Below are 12,375 nucleotides of genomic sequence, written 5' to 3'. Positions count from 1 at the left end.
CTTCAGAGCCCCCTCTTCTACGCAGAACTCATCATAAATGCTAATGATGTGATTATCACCTCCATGACAGCAGCTGCCAAGCCTGGCACAGCAGAGTATGCTGTGGAGAGGTGTAAAAACAAGGAAGAAAAAAGAAAAGCGGGGAGGCCCACAAGCACACTTCAAGTAACGCACAGCCCAAGGCAGTGGTTCTCAAAGAGTGGTCCGGGGAACCTGGGGGTCCCCAAGATCCTTCAGGGGCTCCATGAGGTCAACACTATTTCCAGGGTCATATATCACCGTGCTGATATTTACACTGATGACACAAAAACAACGGGACATAAAGCTGCTAGTGTCTTGGCTAGAACCAAGAGATGGCACCCAACAGCTCTAGCAGCCTCTGAGTTCCTCACAACGTGTTCTTTCAAAATGAAAAGGTTTCCCTTGAGAATGTTCTTGATGACGCAGTGGAAATTATGCATTTGATGAAATCACAGCCATGGCTGCCTCAAGGAAGAGCACTGGTGTGATCGAGTGGTGAGCTGAACTAGCCCCTTTTCTCATGGAACTCCATTTCCACTTGAAAGAACAAATAGTAGCCAAGCCGTGGCTATTCATGCTAGGGTATACACGTGGCAGGCATTTTCTCGAAAATGAACAGAGTGAAATGTTCACGTCAAGGAAAACAACCAATGGGATTTGTTAGCGTAACAAATATGGAGCGAGCTTTCAAGCAAAAATTAGAATTTTGGAATATTGTGCCTGCCACCATGAGTATGACAATTTCCCAATACTTACAGACTTTTCTGATGAGATCAATGGTGATAGTAATAAAAGTCATTACATATATATATATATATGTATATATATATACATATATATATACATATACATACATATATATACATGTATATAATATATATTAGATAACGAAATGTGTCAGCATTTGGAAGATGTGTATAACTTAGTGAATCAATGTTTCCCAAATGACCAATACATGAAGTTACAAAGTCATGACTGCATAAAAGACCTATTCAAATTTTATGCTCAACCAATGAATTCTAATATAACAGAGTACAAAGGGTTTGTTGATATGGTTTCAGGTTCTACATGGCAAGTAACCTTTAAGAAACCCCCACTTGTTGAGTTTTGGTGAACTATTAAAAAAGAATATCCACAATGATTTTTAAAGACTATTCATATACTTTCCCTTTTCCAGCTACTTATCTGTGTGAGGCTGGACTTTCTTCATATCTTCCACCAAAACAACATATATAGCACATTAAATGCAGAAGTGGACATGAGAATCCAGTGATTTTATTTTAAGCCATAGAGGTGTGCAAAACTTTTTAAAATTACATCACTCTTCTCACTACCTTTTTAAAAATATAATTATTTTGTATTTTTTAATGTGTTAATATGTAATGGGTTTACTAATACTACTTTAGGTGAATTAATAAGTACTTCAATTTTTTTAATGTCTAATGTTGTAAATATTAATATATGTAACCCACATAAACAAAAGCTCTTTGGGATACTGAAAAATAATAATTTTTCAAGTGTGAAAGGGTGTTGAGAACAAAAAGGCTGAGAGCACCGGCCAAGGCATGCCACCGGCTGTGCTGATGCAGGTTGGCCACAAGGGGGCAGCACGCACTCTGCCTTTCGCCTACAGGACTCGCCCGATCTCCATTGCTCCTCCCGGCTTCCGCCGTTTCCTCTTTCTCTGTCTTCTCCCAGCTGCACAGCTTTTTAATCACAGGAAAAAACAATCTTCTAAACATAGGTTCCATCAAAACCCAGTCAGTCACATATTAATCTGCAAACGCTTATCAGATGTCTGTCATATGCAGAGCTTATCATCCAGGGCTGAGTAAACATGAGAACCCCCCACTCTCAAGGAGTTAATAACCCAGTGAGGGAGACTGACTCAAAGGCCAGTAATTAGAGTGCCAACCTGGTAATGTGTGACAAAACCCTTCCTTCTCTATAAAGGGCTGTGTACTTCCAAAGGATTCCAGAGAGTCAGGGGAAGCCATCAGCAGGCCTAAAAGCCGGCTGTTTCCACCACCTCACTTAATTCATAAGAAATTAGGGCCCCAGACGTGGAAATCACTACCAAAGCCCCCCCCCAGCAGACCCGGCAACGCTAGAACTACAACCCAGCTGTCAGCCCCTCAGTCCACTCCAACTTTCAACCAGGGTCCCTCCCATAAGCTACAGGATGCAGAGCGCGCGGAAGCCCCCGCAGTGTGCCCGGTATCACACCCCCGCCCTAACACCTGGTGTGATGTTGGCAACTTAGAAGGAACAGGATTCCCCAAGGACAGCAGCAGGCTGCAGCGAAGGGGAAAGGCACAGACTGGCTCTTGGTCCTGGGCAGGGGTGGGCGCGTGGGGAAAGTGGGGGTGGGGAGGTGGGCGGGAACTCCATGATGGGATTAGGGCTGCAGGGGCTCTGCCTACTCACCTGTGTGCGATTTGTTTCTAACACAGCCCAGGAAGCCAGACCCTTTTCTCCCAATGGCCACCTCCAGAGGCACTGTTCAGAACCCGAAAAAGATGCCCCAATTCATGCCCTAGCAGGAGGCCCTGAGTTTCCCCAGGAGATGACCCCACTTCCCACCACCCCTATCCCAACCTCTGGCCTCGGTTGGCAGTGAGGAGGCTATTGATAGAGCCAACAATACCCTGCCCTAGTCAGCCCTGGCCTCCCCCGAGTCCAGGCTAGCCTCCGGACCATGGGGCCTGCTGTGGCCCCCAGATGAGAGGGAACCCACAGCCAACATGGGATGCCATTTGTTTCCAAGCCCGGTCTAGCCGCTCACTGCCGCCAGCTGCTGACCGTATTCACCCCACTCCCACCCTCATGTTACTTTCATGTGGAATCAGCACGCTGTAGTGACAGCCCGTGGCTCTGCAGAAAGTCACAGGACAACAGACCAGTGTTCATTTCACACTCACTCATGACTTCGTGTATCCGTGCCCTCCTTTATCTATTCAATCAACAAATGCTCAGCCACGCCACCCCCATCCCCCTACCCCGGAGCCAGGCTCAGTCCGGAATTGCCGAAGCAAGTCACCCAGCGACACAGAGAACTCCGAGAAGCCGCGGAGGTGACACACCGCCTGCCCGCAGTCAAACTTTGTCCCGCACACACCATGCTTCACTATTAATGTCTTTATTTCCCTTTAAAATTAGGTGACACCTTTGAAAAGCAGGCGTTCTCACATAAAAATTCAGGTGCCCCGGACCTTCGGGAGGTCCAGCAGCACCTGGTCCCCTTTCCCACGTGGCCGCCCTGGCCTGGGGCCGAGTACCAGCTGTCCCCCCAAGTTAGGATTGCTCCCATTCGCCACAGTCTCCACCACCTCCTAGTGTCCCCAACCCTGAGGCCCCGCATCAGTAGCCACATCACCCTGCAGGTGACGTTCGCCAGTTTACTCTCCTTGTTCCTGAAAGCTGAGTCTGAGATCCTTGGTCCAGAGTGGAACGTGCTGCGGTAGAGGCAGCAGAGGGCGCTGTGGGCTCACACAGCAGAGGTGCGCAGGCACCTGCACCAACTGCCTGAAACAAGAGATTTCCTAACAGCCTGAGGAGGAAGGGCAGCTTGCCGCCCAGTGTGCTTCCTTCATCAGATCAAACAATAGAGGGCCCCTGTTGGGGGATGCCCCTGAAGTTTCCAATCATGTATTCCTGGGCCCCACCCGCACTGTCCATGTATTCATAGATGATCTGCTCATTCATGCAAGCACGCATTCCACAAGCATTCATTAAATACTTGCTGTGTGCTTGGCACTGTGCCAGGCCCTATCCTTAGCTCCCAAGAGTTCAAATGTGACTAGGAATTCAGGATATAAGGTTATGGCTCCCCCATGTATTGTGACTCCCTCACCAAGTTCCCCCAGCATCTGGCACATAGTAGGTGCTCAACCAATGCTTGTATGAATGCATGAAAAGATAACCAATAACACCTCTTATTTGTTGAGCTCTTCCAGCTTTACAAGTACTGTCTCAATTCTCAAGGTAGGTCCTGTAATGACCCTACTTTACTGATCGAGAAACTGAGGCACAGAGAGGTTAACAGGCCGGGTCACACAGCCAGTCTGAACTCTCAGCCACTATTCCATGTGCCATCTCAGCAGTGCAAGATGGGGTGTGCTCAGAGCCAAGGTATAGCACACGCGTGGGCTGCCTCAGGCTTCCAGAGGGCAGAGTGGGGGTGGGGGGGCCGGGGTGGTAAGGGAAGGCTTCACGAGGACTGGACGAAGGACTGGGAGCGGTGGCAGAGGACACCTTCCCTGATGAAAGCGGGGAGGCCAGAGGTTGGGGTAGGTGCCTACATTTGGTCCTCTAGACACGCTTCCTGGGTCGAAGGGTGAGGGTGCCAGGAAGGACGCAATCCTTCAGCAAACGTGAGGTCTCCCGGTGCCAAGGCCTGGATGGACATGAACATGAGTAAGAGCTCCCCCTGAGGACCCACAGGCCATGATCAGACAAAGGCAAAATAGGTGAATAACTTCGCTCCAGAGAGGGTGAAGGTGAGAGCCAGAGCGGTATGGGTGTCATTGTCCGAGGAGAGGGACTGTCCCCATTGGGAAGAACAGAGCAGGTTCTCTGGACCAGGTAGCATTTGAACGGGGGGCGGGGAAGGACTGCACCCTATAGTGAAGGAAGGGCATTCCTGGGGTGACAGCACCGAAAGCAAAGGGCTGAAGGTGCTCAATGGGCCCTGGCGTAGGGGGCCCAGGGGCGGGGGTGGAGCTGACCAGGCAGGGTGGGGAGCTTTGCGCCTGGGCTGAGCAGCTCAGCCTTCTCCCCCGGGTGATGGGAGGTTTGCAACTAGGGAGGGGCAGGTCTTGCCCAAGAGGCCACATCAAAACAGTTGTCTTTAGGTTGTAAGCTCCTCGAAGGTGTGGCTGCCCCAGCGGGATTTAGAGGAGTAATGCTGACAGCTTCTAGAGACATTTAAGCCCTGAGGGTCTCTCACTCAGACGGCAACAGGGAAATTTAATCCAAGTCACCCTTAACCAGGAACCAGGATGTCTGGGCCCAACTCCTGACAGGTCACCAACCAGCTATGTGACCTTGCTCAGGGTATCGGTTTCTTCATCTGCAATACAAGGGGCTTGAGCACCCCAAGGGCCCTTCTGACCCCAACTCAGCCCCCACATCCCCCACCCCATGAACCTAAGAACCCCACATCAACCCCTCACCCTCCCAAGAGCACAGACCCGGGCAGGCAGGGGAAGCCTCAGACAGCCTTGCTGGGCTGCCCACATGGGGTGGGGGGTGGGGGGGCAGAGTGGGTCAGGCCCCTCAGGGGTCCTCCGCCCACCACCAGCCCCTGGCTAGCACAGATGGGAAGGTGCCACCTCAACAGGGCAGGGGGAGGGTGGGATGCCAAAGGAGGGGCAGCTTGCTGGCTGGGTTCAGGGAGGGCAGGGGTGTGGAGTGGAGGGGAAGTGAACTAACCAACCAGCTTCCTCCCCAACCAGCTCCAGGCCCGGGACTGGGGACTGGGAATTACACAAAAAGGCAAAAGGATCTGTGTGAACATTTCCTGTCACGCCCCATCCCCCTTTCCTGGCAGTGACAGCCCAGCTCGGGGTTACCACACTGTTCACCTGTGATGCAATCTGCCCACTAGAGGGCTGCGAGTCCTGACCAGGGGTAGCCTATAAATGCTGGGCCCACACAGCACTGTCAAACCCCTCTGTGTGACTTCTCGGCTTGGGTGAGTGAGCTGCCAGCTTCCCTGGGCAGGAGGCTGCCTGCCTGCCTGCCTGCCGACTCTCACTTTACTCCCCCTGCATCTTTCTTTCAAACCCTCCTCCTGGAAGCCCTCCTTGATTGACCCGCTCACTTTAAAGCTTCCTTCACATTTTCTAGGTCTTGTTCTGCTGGAGCCTCCTGTTCTCAAATGCTCTGATTTGGGGCATTTTCCAGATATTCTACACTTACAGCCATTTCTCACATGTGAGGGACAGTCATCTCCTAGTTCTGTTCCAGCCCACAGCTTCCTTTTTATTCTGTTTCCCTTTTCATACCTGAGAGCAACCAGTAGGAGGTGTCAGGGAAGCTTCTGGCCTTTTCTTCTAAGCACTGACTCCTTGCATCTCCTCTGCTCAGACAGACCCCAGGAACATAGAGGACAAAATGTCGTCACTGATGGAATGCAGCTTTGAGACCATCATTAACATATTCCACCAGTACTCCGTGCGCCTGGGGCACCCTGACAGGCTGAACCAGAGAGAGTTCAAACAGCTGGTGAAAAAGGAGCTGCCCAACTTCCTCAAGGTAAGGCTGGACTCCCGGTCTCCATCTGGGCTGAGGAGAGAGGGTGGCGTGCAGTCTGCAATGGTCAAGGAGGAAGCCCTAGCTTTCAGCCCAGCCTCCGGAGGCAGGGGGCGCCCTGTCACTGGAGGGGCTCCAAGTTAGACAGACGGCAGTGACAGAATCAAGAAAGACTGACTGACACCGTGCTGTGTGCCAGGCCCTGTCCCAGGCAAGGGCGTGTGGTGGCAAACAAGGACCCAGCGTCCTGATGGGAGAGACACACAGCAAAGATGGTGACCAGTAAAGAGCGCAGATAAACCCAATGCCAGTATGTGCCCGAAAGAAATAAAGCGAGACTGCTGTGTGGGGGTGGGGCCGGGCAGGGCAGAGGTGACTGACTAGGTAGGTGGGTAGGAAGGGCCCCTCCGAGATGGTGACATTTGAGCTGAGACCCGAAAATGGAGGAGGAAGCAAAAGCCACGGAGACAAAGCCTCGGGTGGACTCAGGGGACAAGACCTGAGGGGGTTCTTCTGATCAGAAGGATCTCTGGTAGGAAACAAACAGACAGCACGTGGGAAAGCCCCGCCCAGCACTGACTGGCAGGTACACAGCGCTCAGGATCGTGTACCCGCATTTACCCATCGGAAAATGACTAGTGCAGTTCTAGGGAAAAGGAGGGTTCGTTCCACTAGACCTCTTGGGTTTCTTTACAAATTTGGGGACTTTGAGGGAACAGGGGCCTGGACTAAAAAGGGTGGGACACCCAGGTCCCAGCCTCAGTTGCATTCCTGGGGTAGGTGGCCAGCCCTCCCTAGAAGTTCTCCCCACCTCTGTGGGTGGAGCAGTGCAGCAGTCGGAGATACTCAGGATGCTGACAGCTCCCTGCAGGTGCAGACCTCAGCGAGCAGGACACGCTGGGCCAGGGCAGGCAAGAAAGGGCACAGCAGCCCAGAGGTAGTGCTGGCAAGGTTTCCTCTGTGCAGGGCCTGGGCCCGCCCATCCCCCCGCCCCCACCCTCTGCCAGAAGCAGAGTGACAGGCCAGGAGGGGAACTTGGGCCCTTGCCAATGGGCTGCTCAGAGCAACTGTTCCTCCCTGGGGGCATGGCAATACTATAGAAAACCAGACCGAGCGGAGACCCTGCCGGAGCAGCGGAAGGGCCTGGGAGGTGAGCTTGGCACCCACGGGGTCCGGAGGGGACTTAGCTGAGGCGCCCCAGCCAGCGCGTGGCATGGCTGGGACCCGCCGGAGCTCGTCTGCCTCACCTGGATCCTCACCTCACCTTGCGTTCCCCTCACACTCTATCACACCCTTTGGGGTCAGCGGGGACCCACCCTGCTCTCTGTCCCTCCACTAGAGCCCAGTCATCTTGTTTTCCTCAGGTGCTTCCCGTTACACAGGTTGTAATGAGCGTCACTAATTTGCAGGGAAGGGAGGGAATGAGACAAGACTGGGCTCAGAGTCAGATCTGGGTTGTAGGTGGAATAAATGGGCACGTAAACAGTGCATCTGCCACATTGTGGGCACTCAGTCCATGGTCATTTTTAATTTTCGAATTGAGGCCCAGGAGCCGGGTTTCCCTGTGCTTCTGCCGTCGGGTCATTTGCTGAGCTACCGGCCCTGGCCCCAGCCCTGGCCGCACCCAGGCCTGACCACCCTGTCTCCCCACCTACAGAAGCAGAAGAGGAATGAGGCAGCCATCAACAAGATCATGGTGGAGCTGGACACAGATGGAGACAAGGACCTGACCTTCGAGGAGTTCGCCGTCCTGATTGGCAGGCTGACGGCGGCGTCCCACGAGGAGATGCACAGGACCGCGCCCCCAGGGGAAGGCCACAGCCACGGGCCAGGTTTCGGGGAGAGCACTGGCACGTGCCAAAGCCAAGGTGGCCCCGGCCAAACCCAAGATGGCCACGGCCATGGCCACAGCCATGGTGGCCACGGCCATAGCCACAACCACTAATCAGGAGGCCAGGCCACGCTGTCCCTGCCCATCTAGGGCCCCAGGGCTGCATGCCACATCGCCTCAGCTGCGGGGCTGGGGACAGGGGTGAAATAAAGTGTTCCTCCAAGCCAGCTTTCTCTCTGCATGTTCTTCCACCCCCTTCTCAGCCTGTCCTGCCCAGGGGGGTCTGGTTTACACAGCCCTGGCGTTGACTGGGACTCAACCCTTTCATTGATAATACCAAGACGAGATGCCGCCATAACGTGGGTCTGTTCTCAGCCCCTTGAGTTCCTCTCCCCGGACATTTCCTCACTCTGACCTCAGGCCCTCCTGCCCAGGTCCCAGTCACCCCACCCCAGCTCAGCACTACCCTGTCCAGCCTGTCAGATTGACCCTTGTCACCACAGAAAGCAAAAAGGGCGTACCCCATGCCCTCAACATGCCAGCCCCCTCCTCCCACCCACCCCCCCCCCAGCTACGAGCCCTTGTCACCCAGTGCTGTCCACACAGCCATTTCTCTCCTAATGGGAACTAATTCCCCTGCAAGTCTCCAGATGCACACTGGACAGGCCGTGTCTGAGGGGGTACGGCAGTTTGGGCAGTGGGGACAAGGACAGATGGCTGTGTTTACCCACAAATGAGCTCTGAATCCACGGGAGCAGAGGGTGTCTATTAAATGAGGTGTCTCTCACCCTCCCCAGGGACCCTGGGGCTGGTGCACACAGGAGTGCAAGTCAGGGCATCCGGCCCACGCCCACCAGTCCCATGAGGAGGTTGGACTCTGGGTCCAGAGGGGCTTTAGGGCCTGAAGATTCTGGTTCTAAGGCTTGCAGGCAACCCCACCCCCTCCCTTTCCCCGAGGTGACTGAGGTTCCTCCATCCCTGTCAGCAGCTGAGGGCTCAAGCCAGCAGGGACACCTGCCTCTCTGCAAAACCTGCAGCCTGGCCTGGGTCCCAGCTCCCCGCCTCCAGAGGCTCCCACACCCAACGCTCACTTCAGACACATCCAAGCGACTGACTCCTCTGCCGTCTGCCCCGGCCCTCTGGCCTGATAGCATCACCATAAGGTCCCATTCCCAGGTTATCACTAGGCTGGGGTGGGCCTTCCCACAACCAGAACCCAAATCAAGGGTGTCTGCCCTGCCCTGTCCTTCCAGCAGAGAGAAGATGGCGGAATTAGAATCAGGGGTAGCTGGAGAGAGACTGCCCGTCTTCTATGCCCCAGTCTATCCCCCACATTACAAACGTGGAAAGCCAGGCACAGTGGGGAAGGGACCAGCCCAGAGTCCTACCCTGGTAGAGTCGGCCAAGCCAGAGGAAAGGGCTTGAAACCTATCTTCCCCATGGGCTGTGCCTCCCAGCTGCTTCCTGGCGCTGAGGGGAACGGAGCTGCCGGATCAGAGTACCTCTCTCCCACACTGCCTGGCGCCCCCGGCCATGCAAACCCCTGCTCTGAGGCCCCAGGGGCCTCTGCTGTGGGTGCAAAGATATAAGGGCTTCCACTTGAGGGCATGAGGGTTTTTCCAGGAACCGCTCTAGGCTGTGAACTTGGGGAGCAGAGTTTAGAAGCCCCCAGCCCCTTCCCTGCCTAACTTGAAGACTCCGCAGCTGGGGACACTCCCCTCCTGACAGCCCTGATCCCTCACCCTCATGTCCGGGGAGGGGTCACCCCTTCTGATTGCAGCTTAGTAGGGGGAAGAGAGCCAGTTTGGGAGTTGGGGGGCCAGGGTTCTATCAGTGGCCTTGCCGGGACTCCACACTTCGGGTAACGGAGGGTCGGGTAAGGTTGGGAGAAGGGGGGAGGGTAAGGAAGGGTTAGGGTTTGGGTTAGGGCAGAGTAAGGTAGGGGAGGGTAGGTTAGACTAGGGTAAAGTAGAGTAGGGTAAGATAGGGAGGGAAGGGGCGAGGAGGGGACGGGACCATTACTTATCACAGTGTGCCCCAAATATATTTGTGACTGCCTCCCACTAGATCGTGGACTCTGTGAGGGCCAAGTCCATGACATCTGTCCTATTCTCTGCTTTATTCCCAGAGCCTAGAGTAGTGGCTGGTACGTGGTAGGTTCTCAACCAATATTGACCGACAGATGTCCTCAGACTTCCCACGTGCCCCGTGCTGCTGTGGAGAAAGGAGGGGTGGGATTAAATCCGGTAGATGGAAGGCATCTGGGTATCACCACGGAATCTCCAAATGGAAGGTAGGGGGTAGCGAGCCTTTGTCGAACACTAGAAGCTTCCATTTGAAGGAAGGGATTTGTCTTGAAAAAAAAAGTTTGACAATTGCTGATTTAACCCAACCTGCCCCACCCCAGGTCTGAGCGATTCTCCCCAACAGCCCTGCCCACACTCCTCTAGGAAAGGGCAACTCCTCCTGTGGCAGCAACACTGAGCAAGTCTGTGCTTACACCCAGCTGGAGTCCGTGTCCTCGTGCCTGCCGGGCATTGATGCCAGTCTCCCACCACATCCACGGGGACACAGACTAGACCTAACCCCTTCCATCCGTGCAGCCACCCACCCGCTTCTTCAAAACATTTCCCTCATTGGCATGCAGGCTTTCTCTGGCCTCTGCACCTTTGCACCAGCAATGTTCTCCCCACCCCGGGGTCCCTGTCACCAGCTCCATGAAGGTGTCACCTTCCTCAAGTATACAGGGGCTTCCTCTCTGCCAAGCCCACAGAACTCTCTGAGATTTCTATGGTTGCACTTCCAGGATGGAATTGTAACCCCCTATCAGCAAGTCTGATGACGACAGAGGGCCCTGATTTGTTGCAGATCCCCAGGGACCAGTACGGACCACGCTGTCAGTGTAGGGTGGTCCTAAGCCCCAATGGAGCTGGCGAGTGAGGTGGGAGCTAGTATGGCGGGACGTGAGGTGGGGACAGGCTTGGGCAGCAGGGGCACATCCATGGTCTGGCGACACGTGTGCTGGGAGAGGGTGAGACAGCTGAGCAGCGGGATGGCAGGGCACAGAGCTTCTTAGGTGCCAAGGGTTCTCCCTTTGCCTTATTGCTCTGCTCGCTCTGTCTGAGTAGGAGATTGTCCTAGACCCAGGGGAAGGTCTGACAGCAAGCCACATTACACAGCCCTGCGGGATGTCTGTAAACATGGTTTAAGAGAGCCGGTCTAGGAGAGTTAGCCCCTTCTGTCCCATGAGCCCCGCCCACGCAAAACAAACTGGTTCTGTTGAGCAGAAACGAGCTGACGTCTTCCCTCAGGTAAGAAGAGTGTTAGTGTCAAGGTGAAGATTCCCACCCCAAGTGAGAATTGGTGACTACCTCTATGATTAATGCATCCTTTAGGGAAATACGAACGTTGGGATTTCCCCCGGCATCGAAGTGACTGAAAAACAGAGAACCTGTCATCAGAGACTGCCCCCTCCCCAGTTCCCAGAAGGGGGTTTGCTGCCCTGAGCCGTGGAACCTGAACTTCTGGATGGCTTTCGGGGAGGTACGAGGAAAGAACCGCCACAGCCTAAGCTACCAGACTCTGCCTAGACGCTTAGTAAGACTAATACGCTGAGTGTTCTCCGGGGCCTGGGTGATGTGAGATGCTTCCGGAACTGGGGAGAGAGATGAGTGATCTTCTCACTCACTTGTCAGTCCACTCATTCATTCACTCAATAGGCTCTAACTGTGGGCTTACTGCCTGTCAGGCGTGGTAACAAGCTCCGAGGGGCCCCCATGGAAAACAAGGCTTTGCCCTGCCATTCAGACGCTCCCAGGCCTGCAGGGCAGACGACAGAATTCTTCAAATGCTTCTAAAGAGGAAAATGAAAGGCCAGAGAGATGGGAGTTCTGGGGGGACTTTGAGCTGGGAAGCCTGTCCTCAGCTGGGCTGTCCCCCGGCAGGGGTGAGGGTAGAGGGACGTCAAGGCCAGTGGGGCAGGTGTCCCAGGAGGAACGTGGGGGGAGAGCACATGTGCACAGAGCTGGAAGTGAGCAGATGTGGGGTCTGAGCAGGAATGAGGGCCCCCCCCCCGCCGAGGTGCAAGGGGAGGAGGGAGGTACAGAGGAGAGGTGGGCAGATGCTAGGCTGGGAGAGCGAAGGGCAGAAGCAGGGGACATTTTAGAGAGGGAATGATATAATCATATTTGCATTTTAGAGAAGTCAATGTGTGGTAGGTGGGGGAAGGTGGGGTAGGTGGGGTGGATCTGGGGTGGGAAGGAGACGGC

At 54.5% G+C, this 12,375-nt stretch overlaps 1 protein-coding gene across 2 annotated transcripts; it reads left to right on the top strand.

Moving 5' to 3' along the window:
• The first annotated feature begins 5,605 nt into the window (after positions 1-5,605).
• Positions 5,606-8,334, top strand: S100A9 (S100 calcium binding protein A9). 2 transcript variants are annotated; one of them, XM_019627290.1, is made up of 3 exons: positions 5,606-5,716; positions 6,112-6,279; positions 7,934-8,334. In XM_019627290.1, the coding sequence occupies exons 2-3, from the start codon at positions 6,139-6,141 to the stop codon at positions 8,219-8,221; spliced, it is 429 nt and encodes a 142-aa protein (XP_019482835.1). In that variant the 5' UTR covers positions 5,606-5,716; positions 6,112-6,138; the 3' UTR covers positions 8,222-8,334. The 2 variants fall into 2 exon arrangements, with proteins under 2 accessions (XP_019482835.1, XP_019482834.1); XM_019627289.1 differs by lacking the exon at positions 5,606-5,716 and having other exon boundaries at positions 6,080-6,279.
• Positions 8,335-12,375: the final 4,041 nt, after the last annotated feature.

The sequence above is a fragment of the Hipposideros armiger genome, unplaced genomic scaffold, assembly GCF_001890085.2.
Source record: "Hipposideros armiger isolate ML-2016 unplaced genomic scaffold, ASM189008v1 scaffold_729, whole genome shotgun sequence".
NCBI classification, from domain to species: Eukaryota; Metazoa; Chordata; class Mammalia; order Chiroptera; family Hipposideridae; genus Hipposideros; species Hipposideros armiger.
The sequence above is the reverse complement of the archived record's forward strand: the minus strand, read 5'-3'. Positions and strand labels throughout refer to the sequence as shown.